This window comes from Diplotaxodon limnothrissa, linkage group LG20 (genome assembly GCF_057381915.1).
Source record: "Diplotaxodon limnothrissa isolate DT_005_m linkage group LG20, D_limnothrissa_male_GT1.1, whole genome shotgun sequence".
Lineage (NCBI taxonomy): Eukaryota > Metazoa > Chordata > Actinopteri > Cichliformes > Cichlidae > Diplotaxodon > Diplotaxodon limnothrissa.
The window spans coordinates 15,480,038-15,507,580 of record NC_140615.1 but is presented as its reverse complement, the minus strand read 5'-3'; the positions used below and the strand labels follow the sequence as shown (position 1 = coordinate 15,507,580).

Below are 27,543 nucleotides of genomic sequence, written 5' to 3'. Positions count from 1 at the left end.
GAAGCACATACAAACTCAAAACACGTACAAAAGACAACAGAAGTGCTCCAGGATGCTGGGCGCAGTGTTGAGCCTTTGTTATCTTGTGGCTACACAAGCCAGCAAGTACCAACGACCGGATTTGGTGTGTGGTAATAACAGGTAAATGAACTTTTTTTTAAATTATTTGAATATATATATGAGTGCCTGTGTATAAATACACAAATACACACATGCTTTCAATTGTGTAATTTAAGTGATCTAGTAGCTCTGCTTTGGAAGTTCAGTTAATGCTAGAAATGTGTTTTGGAGTTTGTACGTGTTTTGTCTCTAGGGGCCACCGCATATATTTATATATAAACATATATAAATAAAACCACTTGTTTTTACGTTAGTAATTCCTTTTGTGCATAATTTTATATTATTGTTAATAATAAATTAATTAAAGCAACAAAACAACCTGAAGAGCCGGTTCGGAGCCGAAAGAGCCGGCTCTTTTTAGTGAGCCGAACCGAAAGAGCCGGATCTCTAAAAAGAGCCGGAAATCCCATCACTAGTGGACGATGCAATCAAAATCAGATTACATCATATTTGCCAAACCTAGACTTCCTGAAAGCTACGCAAAGACACCATTTATCATCATCATCATCATTTATTTATTTATATAGCACTTTAAAAACACACCTGGTAGACCAAAGTGCTGTACAATACTAATATGCACATAGTAATAAAACCAGACATAGCAATAAAGTTAAAAAACAACAAAAAAATATCAGTTACCCACAGAGTTAAAAGCCAGGGAATAAAAATAGGTTTTTAATAAAGACTTAAAAACTGGCACTGATGTAGCCTGTCTAATATGGAGAGGAAGGTTATTCCAAAGCATTGGCGTGGCAACAAAGAACGCTCGGTCTCCTCTAAGTTTCAGCCGTGACTTTGGGACCGAAAGCAGCAACTGCTCAGCTGACCGAAGGGAACGAGTGGGGACGTGGGGCTTCAACAAGTCAGACAAATAGACAGGTGCCAGACCATTTAGAGATTTAAAAGCCAATAAAAGGACTTTAAAACGGATCCTGAATTCAATTGGAAGCCAGTGTAAAGAGGCCAAAATCGGAGTGATGTGATCAAATTTTCTTCTGCCAGTTAAAAATCGTGCCGCAGCATTTTGCACTAATTGCAAGCGTGACAGAGTGCCCTGCCCAACCCCTGTTAAAAGAGAATTACAATAATCTAAACGTGAGGTAATAAAGGCATGAATAATACTTTCCAAGTCACGCTTGGAAAGAAAGGGCTTAACCTTTGATAAACGTCTGAGGTGATAAAATGCTGATTTTACCACCCCGTTTACATGGTCATCAAAGGTGAGTGCAGAATCAATTTTAACTCCGAGATTTGTGATCGAACTCTTTAGTTGGGAAGTCAAAGCTGCAAGATCAACATCCAGAGTATGAGAAGAACGATTTGGGCCAAATAAAATTGCTTCTGTCTTCCGATCATTAAAATTTAAAAAGTTTTTTGCCATCCATGCTTTGACATCAGTAAGGCAGTCAAGCAGAGGTCCAGTTGGAAGACTATCAGCATGACTAAAAGGTAAGTAGAGCTGGCAGTCATCTGCGTATAGATGGAATGGCACTTCATGCTTTCAGAAAATCGCGCCAAGAGGCAAGAGGTACAATGAAAACAATAACGGCCCAAGAATAGATCCCTGTGGCACACCCCAAAGCAGAGGGGCCACAGAGGATGAGGCCGACCCCAACTTAACACAAAAGGTCCTATTTAAAAGATAGGACTTTAACCACAAAAGTGCCGAACCAGAAATTCCCACACAGTGCTGTAAGCGGGAGATCAGCAAATCGTGGTCCACAGTGTCAAATGCAGCTGTCATGTCCAACAAGACCAGCACTGCATATTTACCACGGTCTGTCGCTATCAGGATGTCATTCATAACTTTTACGAGGGCTGTCTCCGTGCTGTGGAATGGCTTAAAGCCGGATTGAAAGATTTCTGACAATTTAGATTCATTCAAGTAGTCCATCAACTGAGTATAAACAACCCTTTCCAGAATCTTACTAAGAAAGGGAAGCTTAGAGATGGGTCTAAAATTTGATATGACTGAACTGTCTAAGCCTGGTTTCTTTAAAGGATGTATGACTGCATGCTTAAATTCCCTAGGTACTTGACCAGACAAAAGACTAGTATTAATAATGTTCAGAATATGTGGTCCGATGATAGGAAATACCTTTTTAAGAAAACGGGGAGGAACAACGTCATTTGGAGAGCCCCACGGTTTAGCATTCAACACAAGTTTCTCTAAATCAGATAAAACAATTGGTAGAAAAGCAGAGAACAGACTTGAGCAAGAACCATGCATGGCTGGGTCAGCAATAGGTAGAGTCGGAGGTCTCAAACTAGCAACCTTTTCCACAAAATAATTAAGAAACTTATTGCACATAACTGCAGAAGAGTGCAAAAGAACATAGCCTTCTGGATTAAGTACAGAATTTATAGTGTTATATAGAACACGAGGGTTATGCGAGCTGGTAGCAATAAGTTGAGAAAAATAGGAGTGCTTGGCAGCCTTTACTGCTCTCTGATAGACTTTCCAGCTAGTCTTAAGAGCTTCCATAGAGACGCACAGCCTATCTTTTTTCCACCGTCTTTCACATCTTCTACATTCTTTTCTAGCGGCTCTGGTAAAATCAGTTAGCCAAGGACTAGCCTTTGGCTTGCATTGTCTGAATATAAAAGGAGCGACAGCGTCGAGGATTTATGGACTTTAATTCAGCTTTCTATCAAATCATCTCTGAAACTCTTGCCATTGCAATCACCCTGTTTGTCCTCTCCATATCAACCCTGGAAGCTCTCACAAACAGTGTGTGCATCAATACTGAAATAAAGATACTTTTCATCTTAACTCTTTAGTTACCCTTTATGACTGATTTAAAGTTTAGGTAGGTAATACACATTTAAAACAAAACAGACTTTTTGGTATAACTATTCTACATTTGCAAACTGAAAATGGCTACTTGAAATAACTTTAAAAAAAAAATTTGTATTGTATGTCCCCCTCTGGAAATCGACTATGATGCTTTGTACTCTATACAATTTTTAGTTTACAGACTTTGAAATTTAAACCTATTATTATATTATATTATTATAGATAAAGCTACCCAGCAGCATATATAAGTAATTAAAATAATCTCAAGATGCAACATTAACAATGAATACATATTAATAAATCAGTTAATACAATCCAGCAATATAATGTATTTGAGTACCTGCAGTTTAGGTACATATTTTAGTTCCAGTTTGAAAGAATCATACAGTGTTTGATCCCAGGTTACCCAGATGCACCATTCTTTGAACTATGACAACAGTGGACCCGTTGGTGCCAGATATGCTGTGACGGCCAATTGAACACAATCACCCAAAGAGACAGAGGAGTAACTCTGACTGGATGTAAAGGTGTTTCTAAAAGAGGTGTTTTGAAGCAGGCCAGAGTCGAGGAAAGTAAGAGTTCATTCAGACAGACTGAAAACAGGTCAGGAAATTACCTCTGAGCAAAGTGTAATGTTACTGCAGATAAACTGCTTTTCATGTAGCAGTCACCCAAACATCTTTTCATTTTCAGTAATCCAAAGCACCTCAGTGTGCTACACTTCTGGACAACAAGCAGATCCTGATGTCATTACAACGCTCTTCTTTCCCCCCCCCCCCCCCTCCTTTCTAAACATAATATTTTATGAGTATGTGGAAAGAAACAAGGAACAACATCTGGCAAAAACGTGTGTTTTTAAAGGGACTTGAACAAACCTGGTTTTGTGGGACTTTGGGTAATAGGTCAGAGAGGCTTAGCTCAGGGAAACTTTGGGTAAATATAAATGAAGCTTTCAAGCCCTGAGAGAAAAAAAAAGCAAGAAACTGGAGGCACACGTGAAATTTTCAGGAAGCTGCTTTAGGGCTACCGGGGTTGGGCAGACTACGGTCAGAATGTGCGTAACACTTTTCAAGAAAATTGCTTTAATTACTGGTTAAAGACAAAAGCAGTAGAGTTTTTGAGTTTGATCCAGAGTGGTTTGCTTAAATGTTAACTATAGGACCAAGGTAGGGTACAGCTCAGCAAGACTTTAAGAATACTTATGAGATTCTACGATGTCTGCGCCCAATTCAAAGTGTCAGAATCCATCATATAAGCTGCAAATTAAAGCAGAGTAAATAATCAAAGAGAGAAGAAATAAATCGTGTCAGGTTTTAAAAGACTCCATAAAAGCACCAGTAGTATTACCTATAACAACAATGCAGCCTTTCTGTTTTTCCACTTACCTCACCACCAAGCTGCTTTATAAAACAGCTTTTTTGTTGTTGCCATGCTGTCATAGCCGAGAGGTGCTGCAGATGAAGGTAAAAACCAAAGAGAAATAAAGAGCAAGCTGGCAAAATCTCATGCTGCGTAAATGCACGTAATGTGTCTCTTGAGGGGATGACTCAAATACCTTTAAAGAAACACTTTGAAATTTAATCAGATGATAATTTGAACACTACTCTCATACGAAGTCAGTTAGCATAGTTTGTAAACCTATGCTAACCGGCTATGCTGGACCAGTGTTTATGCTAACTGGGTTGAACCGTATTGGCAAGAAGAGCTAGCTCTCCTCCTATAAGCACTTCAAAATTTATTAAATAGATAAATAGTGATAACTAATAGACTTTTGTTATTTAATCCATACAAAAATTGGGAAAATCTTTAGGACATAACTATATCTAACTGAGAGATCTCCAGTCAGATATAGTTTTCCACCCAACTTTTACGTTGACCTTTTGGTTGTGCTTTATTTCTGATGAGTCAAAGAGATATGTCAATGCTTCACTACAGTTTCTCCTTTGTGAAGAAACAATCTTTGAATGTGGATTTTGTTACTTAGCCAGACTAGCTGTTTGTTGTTTACGCTAATCTAAGCCAACCAGTTGTACCTACCGTAATTGTACTTACCAAGTATGCATTTTGTGTATTATATAAAATGTAAACTCATCTGTAATTTAAAGGTCTATATTTTAATGATCTGCATGAACTTTTTCACACTAAGGAAAAAGGATCCAGCTTAGCCTGGGGCTTCTGAGGCAACCTGCTATAATGTGAACTGCTATTTTGGATCAAATTATCCACTAAATCCCTGGTATATTTTGTATATTATGTTAACAGCATACTTGGAAGACACTGCTTGCTACATATTGCATTTATTCTCATTACAGTCAGTTCTGTTAAATCCAATCAAAATTGATGATCTCAGTGCAAGATGTCCAAAAGTACCTGACAATACTTCTCTTCCTCATCATATAATCTTTGCATCTTTTCCCATCACTGGATTCTGTGAATAGGCTGAGACATAATTTAAAGCTATTAAATCATGATTTGGCCACTACATACTGAAGCTAACCATTTTTTAGATCAGAAGAGACTGACGAAGAAGAGGGATACATAATACCCCTGTTTTGGACTTTGAATAAAGGCAATGCTTTGTTCTCTGTGTCTGTAAACGGTTTGGATTAGGACTACAGATGCAAGACTTGGAGGCATAATATTCTCAGCGGAGCATGGCAATAGCCATGAGAGCAGCGTTAAACACTGCAGCCTCTGTCCTGGAAAAACAGTATCTGGGAGCTGAGGAGTCTTGGAAAACAATGTTGCAGATGACTTTATTTAGTACCTTTTAGAGTATAGCACATCCCACAAGCAAAATGTCAGACCTTTAAGGTAAAGCCCCAAAGATTTTCATTGTCGGCCAGATTTGTGACACCATTTATGCTCAGTGTTAACCTTTCAGATCCACTTTAAATGCATCTGAAAAATAACCAGTTGACGTCTTCCTCCATGGTATCAAGTCCAAGCTCTTTCTTTTATGAAAATACGACCTGTACCATTTCTTAAAGATTGATGATCATTGCACATTTCACTGAAGAGGCCGTAAAGTTCTACTATGACAACAATGAATCTAATATTTGCTTGTGCTTCCATCCATCCATCCATTCTTTACTGCTTATCCTTTTCAGGGTCGCGGGGGGCTGGGGCCTATCCCAGCTGTCTTAGGGCGAGAGGCAGGGTACACTCTGGACAGGTCGTCAGTCTGTCGCAGGGCCAACACGTAGACAACCATTTGCACTCGCATTCAACACTCACATTCACAGCTTTGGGCAATTTAGAGTTTCCAATTAACTTATCCCCACTAAGTGCATGTCTTTGGACTGTAGGAGAAAGCCGGAGTACCCCGGGAGAACCAACGCAAACACGGGGAGAACATGCAAACTTCACACAGAAAGACCCCGGCCTGATGGTGGAATTGAACTATGGACTTGTACTTATTTTCTTAAAATAACAGATTCAACCACTGTCAGCAGTGGCGGTTCGTCAACAGAGGGTGCTAGGGCCGTAAAAATATTACCAGGAACAAAATCTAAAACAACATACATTAAATACATACGTACAGTTTCCTCATATAACATGTGTTGTTGCCCGCAGGCGCTGACCAAATTCCATTTGGGAGTTTTTCAGTCACATTTGGCTACCTGCCTTGTTTAAGAATTTGATTGGACAGTTTGGTGTCATACACATACATGTCTTGAAGAGTACTCTATTTGAACACAGAGAGGTTCTCATATGCTGCTTTAAGAGCATATGAGACTCAGGTGACCCACAAGTATCTACACAGTGTAAATATTTGTGTTTTTAAAGTTATAAAATATAGATATTAAAGTTTTAGTGTTTTTTTCCTGATCTGTAAGATGCTTTACATTATTTGACCCATCGGCCCCAATCACTTGTTTTTTTTATTCGGTGTATGTGTCTTTAGGCTTCAGCAGTTAAAGAGTTAAAAAAAATTAATTTGTGTACAAATAAAGCACAAAGGTCAATTCTTGTGTGTCTATGTGTGCATTAAAACATTAAAATATCTCAGCTGCTACCAGAAACTATGACAGCAGTGTTGCTGTCGTTGACTAAATATTGGTTTTCCTTCTTCCACTCCTGATGATGACGATGGTGACTCTCTGTTATCTACAGGTTTGTGCAATCCCATTTATTCCTATCCTTTACACCGCCACAAAATGTTCTTGTGTCTTTTTTTCTGGTCTTCTTCAAAAGGGGAATAATCAAACTACTGCTCATAAAACAGGAAAGTAAACTGCTGTTTTAAAGTTAGAATGCAGTACCATTAATGGAAAAGCCTAAATCATACTTGTCTATTGAATCAAATAAAAAATGAAAGCAATATTATAAGCACTTGATCTACTCTGTCACTATACTGTATAAAACATCAGGAAATTCAACAGAATGGAGACATAAATCTCACAGCAGGCATTTTGCATAACGCGATGCCATGAATGTGCTTGGGTCTGGTATACCGTCTTTCTTCCACATTAACAGCATGTATTTATTAAACACCCACTCACATAGCAAGATAACGGCTTTCCATTAGCTCCTGAAATGGGATACTTGATTTCAAAAATAAGGCTTATATGACTATAAGACTATAATATGACTAAACTGTTTGTGCAACAGCCTGTTAGAGGCTTCAGGAAACAAACTGTTAGTAAAATGAGCTCTAATGAGTGAAAAAAATAAGAGCTAACTGAGGGTATACGTATATACAGCCAATGTTTCACATAATTCCCTCCTGTAAACAAATGTGTGTAGGCAAACGTAGGCAGATAAAAGATTGACCCGTGACGTCTGTTGACGACAGAATTGGTTGACGACCTTGAAAGGTGGGTTATGCACTCTGTCCCGATCATGTTTTGATTGGTTAAACAAATAACAAAGGAAGAAGAGCAAACATCAGCAGGATGTATGGACCCTGGGGGATTTAGGTCAGACTGTCTTTCTTTTTTCGTGATCTTAGAATGAAAGTACAGAAGCTAATATGATGACATAAATGTTTTAAAAAATGTAAATTATATGACAAAGCTATAATGTCACAGTCTTCTTTAATAATCTATACAAAGTAAATTTTTCGATGTCATCATGTCACATGCCAAGACTCCTACTACACTGTGCATAGGATTACACATACTGTATATGTATCCTGCTGTTTGAAAATGGAAACATTAACAAGGTCACTTAATGTTTAAAAAGTCTCATTTTAATGTCCCTAGGGCACCTTCCTCTATGGATACATTGTAAGAGGACACATTAAGAAGAACTGGACATGGCTTTCAAAGAAGGCTCTGACATCAGCCAAAACTAAATTAGTATTGCCACTCACATTTGTTTTGGGCACAGTGCTCTGGTGGGATTTTATATTCCATCTGGACTACAAATCCTCCAGGAAGAGACAGGATGTGTCTGTGGTAAGTAGCAAGAAATAAATGGTTGGCTAACTCTGACATTCCTTACCTCCAGTCTTGACACTTGTCAGCCAACATGTGTTGTATGTTTGCAATAAACTAAATGGTCTAGTGAATAGGCCCTAACTGACAGCTATGCGTACAATTAACTATCTTTAACCTTGTGAGGACTAAGTCATCCATGGTGATGACTTTAACCCTAATCCTTTGCTATCAGAATATTAAATTTTTAAATGCCAGATCTTAGCAGGAATCTGGAAGCTAAGAAATAATCATTCTACCTGTAGCTGACATAGATTAAAAATTGTCTACTTTAAAAACAAAAAGGTTCTGCTTGACTTTCACAAAAAAATAAGGTTAAGGTTAATGTTTGAAAGTAGTGTTAGGGTCAATTCCAACCACAGTGTGTTAAAAAAAAATCAGCATACAAAGCAGTTTGTTTGCCAAGTATCTGTATGGCTTTGAGTGAGAGTCAGTACGAGGCATAAGGCAAAGCAGTTAATCCATCAAATAGGATGAGACTTGCCAGGTTAACTAAAAGCCAACTAAGCTGTCTAAGAAGTGCATTAGAGTTGAGAAGGGTGTTTGTACCAGTGTGACTGTTTGTGTTGGTGGTAGCAGCATGACTGGATGGGAGTTGGAAGAGCTGAGGTTCTTTGCAGTTTTATTAAAGCCCCATTGCACAATTCTCAGAAGGCATCTTTGTTCCCAAATACACTTTTTAAAAAACAAATATGAGTTTTTTAGTATTGTTAGTATCTCAAGAGAGCGTCTAATAATAGAAGTGAGTGCGTCTATACTTGTATTACTCACATTGCGGGGACATGATTATATGCTTATATTGAGGGACCCACGCACGCTCAAAAGTATGTAAATCTGGTTAAGGTTTATGTAAGGTTCAGGCTAGACAAAGTTTAGAGTAAAGGCTAAGTTTACAAGAGTAGTAGTTTTTCAGTTTTTCAGTGTGTGTGTGTTTGTGAAGGGTCAGCTGCTCCTGAAAACTGTTCTTGGAAGTGTATTCCCAACATTTCCAAAAACAAAACAGGTCACAGTTGAATTAATTGTGTGTGTGTGTGTGTGTGTGTGTGTGTGTGTGCGTGCGTGTGTGTGTGTGTGTGAAGGGAAATAAACCTGTTCAGATCACACAGTGGACTGTTTACATGGCAGGATTAAACTCTCCAGGGGTCTGCTGGTCAGCTGGTGGTGCTAAATCCAGTTACAGCATGAGCACCCAACCCATGATAACACTTTAGAAAGGGTACAAACACTGTATCTAACATATGCATTTAGCAATCATATCAAAGATCCAACTGATACCCACCTAAGACCAAAGTCTCAAACTGTTTACATTTACATGTGAGTACTTGTGATTTTTATTTTGTGTTCTTCCATATGCAAGAAACTTGTCATACAAAGGAAGTATTTATCTATCTCCCGGCCAGTGGTTCTTCGGCGAGAATGCCAGCTCTTTTGAGGGTATTGCCTGTGATCAAAGAAGCACACATTTTACCCATTTCAGTTTTGGCAGATTGCTAGCGTTACCAGAGGAAATAAATCAATTTGATTAATTAAGTCCATCTGGGGCTTACATAATATGCATATGTGTAGGTGTTTGTGAGTTTGAATGGAGCAGCCGAAACCAATTAGTATGTGGGGCAAAGAAAAGAACCTCTGTAGGCTTCATGTGACTGTTGCAATGAGTAACTGCTCTGAGCTCTGCATTTCCTCAAATACTAGCAGCACTACAGTTCTTGCAGTACAATTTCCAGCAAAATTTTGCTTGAAAAATATCTTGGGACCTGCAGTTAATCACAAACTCCAGTAACTTCTAGCTCATGAAGATACCAGGGCTTCCTGACATTTTTAACAAGCTGTCTATTGATATGAGCAAAGATGTAATCTACATGAGGAAACAGTCTTTACAGGGTGCAGTGTACAGACTTTGTCCTTCATCTCCTTGTTTTTTCTTCTTTCATTACAGGAATTCTCTCTGACTCAGGTATGTGTCAACTGAGAGAGGCTGAAACTCTGGTAAATGAGCCATGGTCCATTCAATTAGCAGGGAAAGAATGTTTAAACTCAAACTGTGATCCCGGTCAGCCTCACGTTAGGTATTTACTGTATCCAGCAGCAGTGGTAGGAAACAGAATACCTTTCAATGAACAGATTCTCGTGTTTCAGAGCAAAAAACTACTAATAACAGGCCCGATTCCACTCAAGTGTCCCATTAAGTCAATAATGTGAAAGTGAAGCAGCTAAATGGAATTGAATAATCATTCATGACATCATTTATAATTACACTTCACTGCTTTGGTGCTGTTGTGGCAATAATTGTAGTAACAGCAGCATCAGTAGTTGCAGCAGTAAAAACACTACAACAACTTTCATGCTGATAGATGTAGCCTGGTAGTAGAATTAGTAAGTATAAGCAAAAGCAGTAATAGCAGCACCGGTAGTTGTATTTGTGAAAACAGCCATAAGAACAGTAATCCCAGTTGTCCCAATCTGGGGGTGTTCTTTGATGGCAGCTTCTTCCAGCTCAGGGCACTTGCAAAGCTTAAGAATGTTTTGTCGCCTGCTGCAGGAAAGTAATTCATGCATTTATTACACCAGGCTTGACTACTGGATTAGTCTGTATTTAGGTATCAGCCAGGCTCTGCTCTCTCGTCATCACCTTGTTCAGAATGCTGCAGCCCGACTCTTGACAGGCACACGCAAACATGACCATATTACCCCGGTGTTGGCTCATTTACATTGGCTTCCAGTACATTCTAGAATTGATTTTAAGATTTTATTTCTTGCTTTTAAGTCTCTAAATGGATTAGCTCTCTCTTACCTCTCTGATCTTTTAGCTAAACATACTCCAAACAGAACTCTAAGGTCAGCTGATAACGTTCTTCTGATCGTTCCTAGAAGCAGACTAAAACACAGAGGAGACTGGGCCTTTGCAATTGTTGTGCCTAAACCTCAGAACAGTTTGCCTCTTCAAATGAGGACCTCTCCAACACTCAGCATTTTTAAAACCCGCCTGAAGATGCATCTTTACTTGCTAGCTTTTAATTGTGACGGAGTTGTTTAGCTTCTTGTCTTATCTTCTATTTGTGTGTTTGTTTATTTATTATTTACTTTTTCTCTTTGTACAGCACTTTGGTCAACCTGTGTTGTTTGCTTATGAATAAATAGATTGATTGGTTGATTGATTCATTGATTGGTCCCTGTGCTGCTGTACCATTTGAAGTAACAAAGGCAATAATAGCAGTGTTAGCAGTAGAAATACAGCAAAGACAAAGGTGTAGCATTAGCATCGCCAAGGAGTATTGAACCTGTATCCTCTCTATGGCCAGTGAGGAAAACTTCTCTGATAAATCTGCATTTATACAGAAGTCTATCAGCAAACAAGCTGACCACTCACTATCATCTCAGTCAACTTTTTTTTTTATGGCTTTATGATCTAAATTGACCACTCCAACCTCATCTTTACCATTGGCTACCATTACTGGAGGCTGTAACATTAGTAATGACATTAGCAATGAAAGCCTTCTTCTTATACGGGCTATCTGCTTCCATCTCATCCTGTTCCTAGCATCCTCTTCTATCTCACCAACCCTCTGTAGTCATAATATTAGTAATGAGAATAGCAGTCTAGCGATGGTACGAGGCATAGTTCAGGTAGTAGCAATCATAATTATACTAGTTCCAATATTAGTAGTCATAGTAGCTTAAAAGCAGTGCTAGTTGTCACACTAGTAACAGCAGCAGTAATAATGGTTCAGATCAGTTCTATTCAGTTGTGTTTATGTCGCACCAAATCACAACAGTAAAAACTCTACAACAGCAACAACAATAATAATAATAATAATAATAATAAATATGACAAACATATGATATTTATATGATGTCAGCCTAACTTTAATAATTGTACTGCACTGTATTGTTTCTAATGATTTCCTGCACTGAGACTGTAGATGCAAATTAGCTCCATGGCAAACTCTAATTCAACAGTTGTGTTGCACCTGGTGCCTAGGAAACAAACTAGAACATTTAACTAAACAATAACAATTTTGTACTAGAACAAAATAGCAGTGCCACGAGTGTCAGTAGCAGTTTCAGCAGCAGCAGTGGCACTGGAAGTGCTCAACGGGAGTCATGCACACAACGAACCTCCTCAGTGTGGCATTGTGTGTGTGTTTTTATACATCATAATAGCCAGTGACTGTGCTGCATGCAAGTACACACTGAAACACTTCTAATGTTTACAAGCAGGCTGAAAGTGGATCATTTATCCAAACACTGAACGGTAATCTAACCTACGCAGGCAAATCAAATTAGGCTGTAGCCAGTAAAGTTCCTTCAGCCCTGCGGAGGTGTTTATATGAGGTCTGCTCAGCTGGAGTGAAAGCAAAACTTCTCTTACTGATGTCATTAGGCAGCATGTAAACACGCTCACTTGCCTGCTCAATAGCTCCCTCATTCACTCAGTCACTTGGCCACTTATCCAGACATGGTCATCTGTAAAAAGCGAAAATCTCAGCTTGCTTTCTAGGCAGCAGCTGCTGATGCTTTTCCCTTCAGGAAAATTGGGCTGTTACTTTTTAGCAGCTTTAATACCCTAATTTATGATTTATCATGTGTCAGCCTCAAACACAGTCTCTATGGTAATGTCGTGTAAAAGCTATTTATTTCTACACAATAAGTGATACAGGAAAGAAAATACATGCAGCTCTGACTGAGAATATTATAGACACTTCTTGTTGCAGGGTTTCAGTGAACACACATGGCACACTCCCTGGAAGGGCAATGGAAATATTACCAGTTGCCAAATGCAAATGAAGCACATCAACACAATGTTGAAAATGACTTGCGCCTTCAATAGCCTCAAGAGCAGTTGCTAAGATATGAAAGTGATTTTATGATCGAGCCTCATTGGCACACATGTTCTCTCTTTCCTTTACTCACACTTTCTTTCCACTGACGCCAAGCCCTAGGGCCGGCCTCCCGTCATCGAAGGCCAATTACCGTGCGCCGAGCAGACGAGCCTTCGTGAGCCCTGATTTCACTGGTATAACATGCCGAACTTCGATCACGTGACGGTTAAACGAACCAACGACTACTCTAGAGAGAGAGAGAGAGGGGGAGAGAGATCTTGTGAGAGCTGTATGAGAGAGAGAGTGTGCGAAGACAGTGCGGTGGAGTTCTATTGCCATTACGCACTATTACGCACGGACTTCCAGGAGAGAAGCGCTCAGCTTTAAAGGAGCGGGGTTTGGATTGCTTGCATATACAGGTGAGTGTGTTGGCGATTTGCTAAAAGATACTTGTTTATATGTGACTGTGTGTCTTCTGTTGATCCGTGTTGTGTGCAGTGAAGCGTGGCTCTGATGAAAGACATGCATGCACGCAAAGCTGTTACCGGATGATACGTAGAAATATTTAGCGAATTGGCGCAGTATTACAAAAAAAGAAAAAAAAGTAATCCCGTGCCTGTGATCGGAGGAGCTGTCAGCCTGCAGCGTTAAACATGCCGTGAATTCCGAAGTAACCTCCACACCTAACTAAGCACGCAGCATGGTTAAGAGCAGGAGAGCACCATGCTGTCAAAATTCTTGTTTGATGTTTAATGGCTGCAGGGTTACTCTAGGGCAGATCGTTTAGACGTGGCCAAACCTATCTCTTCCAAACCCCTTTTTCTCCCCCCTCCCATAAGGTATCACGTAGAAGCAGCAGCTGCAGAACACCAGACCCTCAATGTCATATGATGTTACCTTGTTCTGGCCTGAGATCATACATTAGATAAAAGTTCGTGTGTGTGTGTGTGTGTGTGTGTGTGTGTGCATAACAAAAACATTTTTTTGTTTTATTTTTTTTCTTAGGATCTCTGCACTTGAAAACTTTTTTAAAATTTTTTTTATTCTTTTACAGAAGAGGGCGCACTATCATTTTGTCTCTAGTCCCGTTTTCATGCAGCCTTTTGAGGTTTTAAAGGGGGATTTCAGAGTTGCGTTTAATCATCATAAGCCACTCACTGCATGTAAGTGGATTTGTGTCTAGTGTGTTTTTTTTTTTTTTTTTAATCCACGTAAATGTAGATGTGGTGCATTGTTTTTCTGGCATAAAAATAGGCACTAAATCCCTCACTCTTCCTGCAGTGGCACCGATTGACTCCAAAACTGCAGAAAGCTTTTGGGCTCTAGCTTTACATTACACAGGAAATCATTCCTGCCCGTGGCCATCTCCCTATACAACTCATCCACTTAACACACTGTATACTGCAATAGCTACACCCTTTTGCACACGCTCTTCCTCTTATTCAGCTATTTATCAATAAGTGACTTATATGTATATAAGTCATGTATATATTATATATATTGTGTCTATTTCTTACTTAGTGCATTGTCTGTCTTGTTAATGTTTATACTGGAGCACTGTAACCAAAATAATTTCCCCTAGGGATCAATAAAGTATTCTGATTCTGATTTAATGTCGAATATCTGCCGTATTGAAAATCTTATTGATACAAAATTTCAATTGGTGTCCTCTTTGAGACAAAACCTCTGCAAAGGACCACAGGTAGAAAAACACATTTAATGACCATATGGCTTTAATGTTAGAAGAAACCGGAAACCCAAACTCCACATGGTCAACTTGAAGTCTGAACCAGCAGCTGCAGCATCCACGCTCCCGCACACATGCACAGTCTTTAAATTCCACTTCTTTCACACATGATTGACTTTCCTTTTGAAGTGCCATCAGCTGCAAACCTCTTGAACAGGCAGCAGGTAGAAACCACAAAGAATAGGAGATCATTCTCAGTCTGTTAGTGCTGGTTTACTTATTTGTTATTTTTTCTTGTTAAAAAATTAACCTCATAGACAACATTGCTGTGTTTGTGTCACGCTGGAACTTTTTAGGATTAACCATCACCCAGGAACACAAGCCTGTTAAAAGTTCCATTTCATTAAAATTGAACACAGTCTGAGCAGCTGCCACTAGATGAGGATTGTGGAGAATCTCTTTCAATTTCATACCTAATAAACGTAATCATTTGTGTTTTGTAGGAACAAGAAACACGCTTGAACGTTCACAACAGCCCGATCTTCAGAGCAGAGAGAAGCAAAGCCAGCTGCCATTCATCCGCACAGGAATGGTTGATCACTTACCATTTGGTGAGGAGACCTTCCTGTATTACACCGGCTCCCCAAAGTCTGACTATAGCTGCCTCTATTGCCACACTAATGGTGGCATCATGGTGACTGACGCGTGTACCTACCACCACCACCACCACCTGTACCAAGGAGTGACTCTCTCCTCCTCTCCTCGGCTCTCTGAGGACGACCTCAGTGATTCCTCCAGCCCTCGTTCGTCCCTCTGCTCCAGTCCCGAGTCCTCGTCCCCAGTGTCACGACATGTCCTAAGCTCCAGCTACAAAAGCAGGAGCAGCAGGAGCAGTGGGAGCTGCAGCTCCTCGGGAGGAGAGAGTCAAGACAGCCTGCTAGACCTCCTGCTGTCTCAGGCCTCCCACACCACCTCATTAAGTTCTAACACCAGCAACAGCAGCAACACTCTTTCATCCTCTCTGTGCCTGTCCTCTCCACCTTCCTCCACATCTTCTTCTCCTACTGTTCCCATTTTACCTACGGGGCTGGCTTGGGAGCAACAGCTGAGTGTTCTGCAGCAGCAGGCCAAAGAGGATTCTTACGAGTTCCCAGTCTTCCTCGATGAGTTGCAGGATCCTGCGGCATTCCTGTTTCAGCCCACTCTAGAGGAGATTGAGGAGTTCCTAGAGGAAAACATGGTTGTGGCAGTAGAAAAAGAAGAGGAAAGGTGCGATGAGATGATGTCCCCAACATCAGAGGATGTAGATGCAGAAAATTCAAGGACATTAGCAGGAGAACTAGTGTCACAGAACTCGGATCAAACTGTGCCTGTGGCTCATTCTCCATTCTCCTCCCACACAGAGACCAAACATGCACCATGTGCATCAGACATGGACAGCTCATCATCATCGGTAGATGCTAGCTGTGTAACTAGCTCTGCCACCAGCCATGCAGAAGGGATCAAACAGGAGGAGTCTGGATCACTGCCTTCCTCATCCGAAAGTTCCAGCTCTGCTTCTCATGTGCCTGTCATCCTACAAATCCAGCCTATACAGATCAAACAAGAACCAAACTCCAGCGCCATTTCAGAATCTGACACACAGAATCCTGAGAAATCCCAGTCCCAACAAACCCTGGCCCCAACTGACATCAAAATAGCTCAGCTCCTGGTTAACATTCAGGGGCAGACTTTTGCCTTAGTGCCTCAGCTGCTTTCTTCAGCTAACGTCGCGAGCTCAAGCAAAGCCGGGATCACCACTTCGTCCAAATTTGTCCGGATCGCGCCGGTGCCCATCGCAGCTAAACCCACAGGGCTTGTGGAAGGTGGGTTAGGTGGCAGTTCGGCTACAGGGGTGCTTTCTGGAGGTCAGAGGTACCAGAAGAATGCAGTCGCAGACCTTATTAAGATGCACAAGTGCTCTTTTCCTGGCTGTAATAAGATGTACTCCAAGAGCAGCCACCTTAAAGCCCATCTGAGGAGGCATACGGGGGAGAAGCCATTTGCCTGCACATGGCCTGGCTGTGGATGGAGGTGAGTGGGACCAAATGTTTTTATAGTAAAGCTGGTATGACTTCAAATGAAGTGAAGAGCAAGCCAGCTTCACATGACACACATTCAATTGCTTTAGCCTCTTATAACATCCACCAGGTAACCAGCAACCCACCTAGGGTTAAGAGTAGGGAGTGAGTTAGGTCATGCCCCCCCCCTTTAAAGAATTTTCATCTATTTGGATCACCCAAATGGAAAAGAAATCATGTAATGTCAAAATGAATGTATTAAAGTTCATTTGTAAAATTTCCTATTTAGCATGTGGTTAACCAGTTACATGGTGGATACTAAGAGGTTTAATGTTGCATATAAATCCGTATCTACACTACAGAGATTACAATAACCAGGATTATCGACTTCCACTCTATAGGATACTTGAATACTGTGTACAGACTTTAATGAGGTACCACAGTGCTACACATTAATGTGTCATGTAATGAAGAATACTCTACTGTCAGGTTAATACTGATAAGAAGTGATACTCTAGGAAATGTAATCCATCGAGTGCAGCAGCATTAAGCTGTCTTATTGTCCTTTTTGACTTCTGAAATATGCTAGAAGGGTTTTTTACTTCTTGGAGGAAGAGCAAATTGTTCCACATCCTTTATCTGTCTTTGAGGCATCTTTGATGTCCCCACGTCATCTGAAAGAACCAAAGATATCATTTTACAAGAGAGTGAAAACTTTAACAAGGGTATAAATGTATGTTAAATGCACAGAGAGAGGATTCAGGAACCTCTGTTTGATTAGTTTATGGATGGGAGTGAACGGAGGAATGGGTCATTGTCAGGGAAGCTGCACTCAAGGCTTTTTTAGAAGGTTACAATTTGTTCTTTTCTACATGTTGGTTGTATCCCGGCTATCTGTGTGTTTTTCTACCGTGGTAAAATTGCAGATTAGATAGAGTGCCTTTTGAAGCTGTCTGCATGCAGACTTTGTCCCCTGTTAGTTATTCCATTTGTTTGCTCACTGTCTGCAACCACTTTACTCCTGTTCTCGCAGCAGAGCATTAGTGCAGAATCAAGTTTAAAGTTATCAGTGTAGGATACAAGGTAAAAGTCTAATTTGCTGCAAACTGAGTAGCTTTTCCATGTTTAAATCATGGACTAGATTTGAATAAGAAATCCTTACTTGAACTCTTTGATCTTTGGTGCAGTGGTCATTTATTTCAGTCGTTGCCCAAGAGTGTGTATATAGAGCCTTATAGACAAAGGCCAGCCTACATTAGGGCAAGCATTGGTAACATTAAAATAACTCTGCTAAGGATTTGAAGTAAAGGGTAGATTTAAATTTAGGTTAAAGTTAGAGTGAAAAGGTTAATGTGTTTTTGTCATGGAGTGATATGTTGGATATGGTGGTCCAGCTCAGCAGTTGTCCGGTGCAGAGTTACACCTGCAATCAGCACACACTGTGAGGAGGCCGTGCTACAACTATAACCATTAAAAAAACATGTCAGACATTTTTTAACAACATTATGGATGGACAAACATCCAGGTATTTCTATATCAAGTTATTGTGATCTGTCACTTGTTATGTATGTAATGATCTCTTTTTTGGAGTCTAAGACATACTTTTTCCATGTTTTCCATGAGAAATAAAGTGCTATAGGCACTTGTCCTTTGGTAACCTGTATCATTCCATCAAGCTTGCTGATGAAGGACAGATGAGATGAGTGATACGACTCTCATGTCTTGGCTTTATAGGGAGGTTTTAAGGCATCCAGGGGAAACTTGATGAGGTCACTGGACCCGAGCACTCACTGGAAAGCAACAGTTACAGCTTGTGGATGTTAGTTTTCTGCTTTTTCCTCAGACCAAACAGATGAGATCAAAAGCACTTTTATTAGTAATCTTGAAAAGGTGCACTTGGCTAGCTCTGCCCTCCTTTTCAAATTTTAATGCTAAGCTAAGCTAACTTCTGATCTGAAGCCCAAAATGAATTTGTATCGAGCTTTGTTTTGCTGCATTGCTGTGTTATTGTTATCAGTGGCAGACATATGGACGTAATGCATGTAATCAGTTTGCAGATCACTTGAAACTGGGGATACCAACGTGTTAGTTTTGTAGTTCAAGTAATCGGTTATTTAGTTACTCTTTACAATAATCAATGTGATGCTGTTAAAAATTTCTTCACATTTTTGCTCCTTGTGACTAAAAAGAAAATCTCAGGAATGTTTCCAATCATACTGTTGATTCAGTGAGCGTGATCAGGTGCTAAGACAGCTGAGTGCATGTTAAAGTAGGACATGCAAGCTAAGCACTCACCACGACTATGCTAGTGGCAGTGAGGTCCACCGAAGAGGAGAAAGATGCAGGTGCTACAGCTCAGAAACCAGCTAGGTGTTAGATGGAGTTCTTATTTCAGGGAAATTAATGAGCTTGTTATGTGGTGGAGAAAACTCTGCTGATACTTATTTAAACTTTAGATCTTTTTGTTTGGATTACGAGTGTATTTTGACAGAGTGTGGCAACATTAGCCATGTTTTTCGATTGGTCAGGTGTAATGGTGCACTCGCTTTCATTTATGACTGGATTTAATCTGTATTGTCAGGAAATGCAAACACTGAGTACTACATGTTTCTTTAAGTGATCCTAAATGTTCTTTCAAAACTTCATCTCCAACGTCTTTACGTGACAGCAGCAGCAATTTACTATATTATAAAGTTACCTCTTCCACACTCCTCTCCCTCTGAGTCAGGAAATGGACGTGAAGTAAGAAGTCAGGCTCCCTGTACCCTCTGTAACCTTAGAGTAGATCCATGTGTTGGCTCCTCTGAAGTAGACAGGAGAGGTATTTCATTGGCTGGATTCCCACATATAACTCAGTCAACATTATATTCCTTCCTTTGCCAAACGGTTTTCCTTTTTAAAGCTTTTTGGAATTTTTTTCCCCTCTTGTGACCATCTGGTCACATGTAAACACTTAAATTAGCACATACATACAAGCAACACACGCACACACACCCATACACGCACACAAACATGGAGCATTTTCATCTCCGGCCTGCACTGAGGCTCTCATGTGAGGATTGTGTTGAGAATCTGGGCTGGAACCCAAAGTTTGCTGTAAAAACACTCCAGCGTGTGCGTGCTCGGCATCTGTCATCAGGGCTGTGGCTTGTTGTCTTTGTCAGCTGATGCATTCATCATTACAACAAAACAATGTTGGGTGGTGACGGGGCTGTCACAGTCAAACTTAGCCTCAGATTTGGACACTTAGAGCTCAAAAGAGAGACAAAGGGAAAGGAAGAGAGGGTGCTTAGTTTATGATCCATCACTCACGAAGGGTTGTTGATCTGGCGGGGACCACAGTGGATGGAAAGTTGCTGCTATTCAGCTAGATAAAAAGATAATATCTATTTTGCAAAAATCCTTCAGAAGAGTTTCATGGCCTTTGTGTTGGTTAACATGTAGTAGGCATACCTATACCTATATATATGCCAGCATCTGTGTTACTGTTTGTTACCGCCACACCTTTTAGGCTGTTTTCTTTGAATGCTGCTTTGGCGGAAGATCTAAGTTCAGGGACAAGTTAGAACAAGACCTGCGTGTGTTTCCCACAGGGCCCACGCTGTTATGTATACTATGTGTTGTGCAGCTCCACGCCAAGCTGCCCCAAGGACTTGAGGCACAAAAGCCACAATCCTCAGTGAAAAGCACAAACTCACGTAATCAAGAAAATTGCCCCTAATCCCAACCTGTAGCACTTATGAACTCGCTGAACTCACTGAGCTTGAGGACACTCTCTCTCTCTGTCCACAATCTGTGACATGTAAGCTGAGAAAAAGTGACATTGCTAAAATTGTAGACAAAGAACTATAGCAAGAATGGGCATGAGGTGGCGAGAGAGAGAAGGTGGGGTGACAAAAGAGAACAGGCGTTACGCCAAAGAACATACATGTGAGGAGAGTGAGGTTGAGTAATTGCATAACTCCTGCATGAATGTTCTCTTGAAAGATCTTTCTGGCTACAGTACATTATGCTATAGTTCTTATAGGCTCAGCCCAAATTTAGTCGTAGAGTACACATGTATGGGTTCTACCATGCCCAAGCTTGTAGCTGATATAGTAATGCTTTAGGGTTTAATGCTTGCATTCACATCATCCAGCAATTACCAAGAGTGTAGTCGCATAAAGAAGAGAACGTAAAGACATGGATCAGTATTTATTTCTGTTTACTTGACATGTTCTTGAGGTAGGGAGAACTAGGTTAAAAAAATCCCACTAATCCCTTCAACACAAAGGTAAAAGACTTCAGTAGACAGTCTATCACAAAATTAATGTTATTCAAGGCTCCAATAAGCCATAACTGTCTGTTAACAAAACTGAATGACTGTGTGAAATGTAAAGAGGTACATGAGGGTGTCAAATGAAAAGAAACCTGTCATAGAAGTTTCCATTGGCTCGTTATCCAAACTACAACTCTTTCCTTATTTTGCTCTGCTGTGTCTTCTACTGTAGTTGTGCAACAAACAGATGAGCTTGTTAGCTTTATAAAATGGCATTTTATAACTGCATTCAGGGCTACAAAGAGATGAGCAAATCATCCCTAGCTGTAGTATATACTGTAGTAAACATTGTGTTTGTGTAAGAGAGCTAGAAAGACACCTTTCATTTGCCTCTTTTCTGTCGCTCAGTTAACTTTTCAAACAGCCTGCAACAAAAAGTGTTTTTCACACATTTGGAGAGCTTTGCAACTTGATATCAGTAACTGCGTTTTGTTTTACCTAAAGGTCCTTTGTAACATGGTTAGACAATAACTGGTGAATGTCATAACTTTTAGTGTCAGCCCCATGTGCTGCCCCCAACAGACCATAAAGCAAATAGTTATATGGTGCGGTTTTACTGAATACAGTCACAAAAAAGAAAGTACACCCCAGTATTCACTAGCGTGCACAAACACCTTTAACAGCAATGTATGATAATGTGTGACTTCATCATTATTATTGTTACTGTGGGGGAATCTGGTCTGACTCTTCGTTGCTTCAGTCCATTGAGGTTTGCAGGCGTTCGTTCATGCACAGCTCTCTTAAGGTCAGCATGTCAGTCATGTTGAGATCCACACATGACTGGGCCATTGTAGCACCTTGATTCTTTTCCTTTACAACAAAAGGATCATTGTCCTGATCCATGATCCAGTTTAGGCCAAGCTTTAGCTGTCAGACTGATGGCCTTACATTTGACTCTGGAATACTAGAAGTCCAAACCTCCGGCTCGGCAGTTGGTATGAGCTGTGTTTGCTGAAATGTTGTTTTTCTAGTTGTTTGGTTGCATTTTTTGCATTTTTTTCCAGACACGGTGATGTGCATTATGGCCTGACATCTCCACTGTGGTTTCATCTGTGCAAAGGATATTGTTTCAAAAGTCTTGTGGTTTACTCAAATGCAGCTTTATAGAGAAAAGGCTTTCTCCTGGCAACCTTTCCAATTGTAGTGTCATGAAGTTTAACATTAAACATGCTAACCAAGGCCTGTAAAGTCTGAGCTGTAGCTTTTAGGCTTTTTGCAGGTACTCTGAGCACTGGATGATCTGACCTTGCAGTGAATTTGCTGGGAAGTCCATTCCTGGGAAGATTGGCACCTGTCCTGAATGTTTTCACTTGTGACCAGTCTTTCTCTTTTTAGAGTGGTAGGATTCAGATTGTTTGGAAAATGGCCACAAATGGCCAACACTTTCTAGATTCACTGGCAGCAACAGATGCTTTTTTAAAGATCATTGCAGACAGGTTAGCTAAAACATTTCTCGCTATTGTGTCACCTTGGCACCTGCCTCCTACTTACCATCTTAAAGTCTCTGAAAGCTGTAAGGGTGTACTTGGCAAATATTCTACCTGCTCAGGACAAACATGTTAGCATTGCCACCTTTGAGCATATTGGCTCATTGTGTCTCACATAATAGCTATTATGGCTGCAGACTCTTTTGTTACACTGGGGACTGATTATCTGTACTTTCTGGAGTATTATATGAGATTATGTGGGACTTGCAATAGAGAAAGAGCTCCATATCAACAACATGAGTCGTCTTGTTTTGTTTTAAGATTCTTGCTGTCTCAGATGCCACTGCTTAGCTTTGTAAGCTCTGTCATTTACCTTCTTTTTATGACTGGCCTATTAAAATGATGAATAGGCCAGTTGTGTAATACATGTCTACAGTGGAAATGGTTTGAAATAACTGTGAGTGACATCTTTACATCTCTGAATTATCGCCTTCATGTCTACAGCCTGCCTCTGCTCCTGGAAATGTGCTAGAAAATCAATCTGTGTTGCAGATTGTTCAAATCTTAACAGCTTTACTAATATATACGGAACCAAATCAAGGTATAAAGGCACTGCTCTGTCATCCACTTAACCCTTCACTGACTTGATACCCAAGCTGGCCGAAGCCCATAGAAACCACAGCGGAGCAGGCCAGGAATAGACTGGGTTTGGATTTACAGTGCTCATGTGTTAAGCTAAATATGGGATGGCTCTTTAACTTCAAGTCGCAGGGCAATACTCACATCTATCAGATTACCCTGAAATAAAAAAGGCTGGCATGGCTTTTATATCATTTGGCAGCTTAAAGCGTGACTACATTAGTTTGTTTTTAGTTTGTTTTTAATATATATATATATATAACAATAGCTGTGTACAAACGGATCACATTACTGATAGTAATAATAAAATGGAACATTTGGAAGCACTAATGGGAAATTATTATAGCCAAATGTTTTTAATGTACAGTAAAATTTGATTAATTTGTTAACCACATGCTGGGGTTCCTTCCAACAGGTTTTCTCGATCGGACGAGCTATCCCGACACCGCCGCTCCCACTCAGGAGTGAAACCATACCAGTGTATAGTCTGTGAGAAGAAGTTTGCTCGCAGTGATCACCTGTCGAAACACCTCAAAGTCCACCGCTTTCCACGAAGCAGCAGGACAGGACGCTCTGCAAATGGACCCCTTTGACCCTGCTCTGGCAGCCTGACAGATATGAGGGAAGGGGAGGGAATGTGACGAAAGACAGAGGAGGGTGGTGGGGTGATAGTCCAGATGCCCTTTAAAGGAGTTTGCGCCAGACTCCTTTTTGCCCAAGTGTGTTTATGTTCAAATACGTGTGCGTGACGTACACTCATGGTACTGTGATAATTTATTGGGTGACGAGGAAAAGACTGTAACGAACTAAAACAGAAAACTGTTACTTGACAAAGCACCCTCACAGGTGGAATAAGCTTCTTGTATATTACAACTTTATTCTCAGATATTTTAGCTAACCTAATTTGGAGAAAGATCTGCTATTTTTTACATGTTGGGGTGTGTGTTATTGCTATGTTCAATCAAAAGCCTTATATCAATAAAAGGTATAACACTGGTGGGTTGGCTACTATTTAAAACTAGGGATGCTATAGCGACTAATTTGCTAGTTGTTTAAACAAAAAAAAAAAGGAATCAGATTAGCTGACTTGTCTAAAAGGTAGAAAACAATGAAAACTTAATGGACGAGGTTAAACATTGGCTGTATCTAAGAGCTATGTGAAACTTTCAATCGCGTTCCTCCGTGATCAGATTGCATTTTAAATGTCTCTGACATGTGTGGAATTCTGAGCTGTATGTAATGTTGCACACAGATACAATGATTAGTTTGCCATTAGCTTGCATGCTAGCACAGGTGACATACAACCATTCATTTTCTGCGTCAAAATACTGCTGAACCAAGCTGGTTAGTGGTAATCTGGTTACTTTCCATCTTGCTACCAGGTGTACCAGTCTGTGTAACTGACTAATATTTCTGGTGCTGACTAGCAATAGCAGTAGGATTTAAACATCTAGTTGACTAGTCACATGCATCCCTGTTTAAAACCTCCACTTTTTATACTCTTCCTGGAGCCAAATGTTTTGAAAAGTAATACTAGCAAAAACTTACTGCTTAATGGCTTGAATTTCATTTGTTGCATAGCAACAAGGGCTTACTGGGCATACTATTAGGAAGTAATGGGGACTATTAAGGTCTTGGTTTAATTCTTTCTCAGTAGATAAAAAGATACACCAACATTCCATTAGCTTTGAATAAGTCTCTTTGTTGCCTTAGAGTCTGTTTCGACCTCAAACACAAGAACAAAGCTCAAGTTGATGTTGAATTACTGCTCACCAACAAATATCATGTAATTTGCACTGATACACATGACATTTTTGGTTGTCTGCCCATACTGAGAATTCTGAGAATTTTGTGTTATCTTAATGCGGTCTGACTCTTTTTGATTCATCTTGTCAAAAAATTACTTATCGTAATAATTGTAAATTTAATGGCCTTTATTGGATCAAAGCTGATGACCCTAAAGCCAAGCTTTAAAACGCTGTCTTTGTTCATCTCATGAAATGTCACAACTTCTGTTTAATGATTTTGTTATACCATATCAGTTATTACTTAATGTGACTTTCTTTACTTTATGTCACTGCTGTCATATGATACAAGATGGTAAATCTGCTGGCATCAATGTGAATCTTTTGTCTTGCCCCAGATTTTTTGAACATCTGAAATTAAATGAAATCGTTACCTGTCAAATTGAGTTTGTCTATTTGGTAGCCAGTTATTAAGGCTAGCACCAAGGACACCAAAGTAAAAAGATTAAAGATAAGCTATGTTGTTTTTGCTAAAGAACTGGCCAATGCTGTCACATGTTGCAATGACAGGATCACAGTACATATGAAAATTATAAGTACCTTCAATCGTTTATCATAGTGCATAGCGTAAATGATGTACAATTACAAAACAGTAACTAGCATTATAAAATGTTAGCTAACATCAGCTAGTGTTAGCTAACTTGTATTAGCTAATAGTGACCAACTGCAACAGAGGCAAAATACCCAAGTACGTATTGCATTTTTAAAATCAGTGCTTTATCACTGAAGACTTAATTTGTAAGAGAATAAATTGTTAATTAATTAATGTATGAAATATTTTGGATCTTGCTTAAAGAGGCATCAAATAGATATTGTCCTACTTTTCTCCACAGATTAAAACTTAAAAGAGCTCAGTTAACTTTCCATTGAGAGTGGAAAATTAGTGTCATTGCAACATCAAATGCCACATCTAAAGGGAAATCTTCATGAGTAAGTTTTCTTACTTTGGTTGTGCCCAAACATGAATTTACAGCACATTTTTCAGAATATATACCATTTTCAAAAGCATTCAAGAAACACTATTGCTGGTCTTGAACATATCAATTCTTCTAAAAGAGGTATTGTACTGTAAGGAAGCAGTGACTGTTAAGCTTTTTTTTCATATCTCACTTAACTGAGTAGATTGCTTTAATCTCTTATTCTGAATTTCCTTTGAATTAAACCAAATATCATAGGAGGAGCTCAGAGGAAATTTCTGTGCCATAAAGTTGAGAATTATTTGACAAAATTCACAGATTTGAAACAGATTTAAAATGCGGTTTTAAGAAAGACTTTTGTGGTTTTAGAAATTAATGATTTGCTGAAACCTGCAGTGATTGTCAAACCCTTTGTAGTCTTTGGTTTGCCACCAGTGACGCTATATAAAGGAAGTATGTTAACTCAGTCAGCCATTCCTTCCATGCAATTAGAAGAAACACTTTTCTGAAAGAGTGTCGTACGTGATCCCGTGAATGTATGTAAATACTTTATATTCATCTAAAAGAGAATTGAAATATTCTTCTAGTGATTTCTGTGATTGTGAAAGATTTTTAAAACTGTAAAGAAAGTGTACATAACATGATAATTCAAATATATTGTTTTAAAATTAGTTGACTTAGTGTTTGTGAGGTCTGTACACAACACATACAATATACTTATTACATGTTTCATGATGCATTCTTTGTAAGAAGTCAAAAAAATGCATATCAGCAACAGTTTATTTACATGCACTTGGCTTAACATTGAAAATAAAACAAATTGAAATTACACCTGAGTTGGAAATAAAATTGTCCGCGTGTTATGAAACACTGAAGTCATTTTCAGATGTGTTCTGTACATACCTACAACAAAAAAGCTAAAAATGTTATTTTTTGCTTTTGTTCTACAATGTAAAACATTTACAATAAAAAAAACAAACAAACACGACTTGCTTTTACTGTTTAAACAGCCAATAAGTGTTTCATTAGATTTTTTTAATATATTGCTTTCCTGATGTTTTTGCTGAGAGACTTTCAGTCACATGATACAGTAAAAAATGTCAGATTTGGGCCACATTATTTGGGAATGACAAAATGAATTTATTTCTGACTGCATGTGTGCATTTATTTTAAGTGCTTTTAAGAGTAAAGAGTAAAAAGTGTTGACACTATCAATATCTATAGTTGTTGTTTAGTTATAAGATTGATATAGTCTCTAGCTAAGGTTTGCTTATGCCATCTAATATTAGCTGTAAGTGATTGGCTTTACCAAACCTAGGCTTGCTGACTTGAGTGAGTTAATTAATTAATTAAATGTCACTGTAGTAAATTACTACTACAATGTCAGAATACAGCAAGATAACTACTTCTAATAGATAGAGCATAATAGACCAATTAAGCATGAGTTAGATTTACAAGAGTGTATAAGTAATCATCTTTAAATGCCCCAGGAATCAAACTACCAATTAA

At 39.4% G+C, this 27,543-nt stretch overlaps 1 protein-coding gene across 2 annotated transcripts; it reads left to right on the top strand.

Annotated features, from left to right (window-relative positions):
• The first annotated feature begins 13,426 nt into the window (after positions 1-13,426).
• Positions 13,427-26,996, top strand: LOC146610714 (Krueppel-like factor 15). Of its 2 annotated transcripts, none has more exons than XM_085344065.1 (3): positions 13,427-13,600; positions 15,372-16,941; positions 23,728-26,996. In XM_085344065.1, exons 2-3 carry the CDS (start codon positions 15,458-15,460, stop codon positions 23,903-23,905), a joined length of 1,662 nt encoding a protein of 553 aa, XP_085200191.1. In that variant the 5' UTR covers positions 13,427-13,600; positions 15,372-15,457; the 3' UTR covers positions 23,906-26,996. The 2 variants fall into 2 exon arrangements, with proteins under 2 accessions (XP_085200191.1, XP_085200193.1); XM_085344067.1 differs by lacking the exon at positions 13,427-13,600 and adding an exon at positions 13,609-14,344.
• Positions 26,997-27,543: the final 547 nt, after the last annotated feature.

Coding starts and splice junctions, on each gene's coding strand:
- LOC146610714 (XM_085344065.1), top strand. CDS start 15,458: ATGGTTGATCACTTACCATTTGGTGAGGAGACCTTCCTGTATTACACC. Junction 16,942..23,727: donor TGGCCTGGCTGTGGATGGAG/GTGAGTGGGACC, acceptor TCCTTCCAACAG/GTTTTCTCGATCGGACGAGC.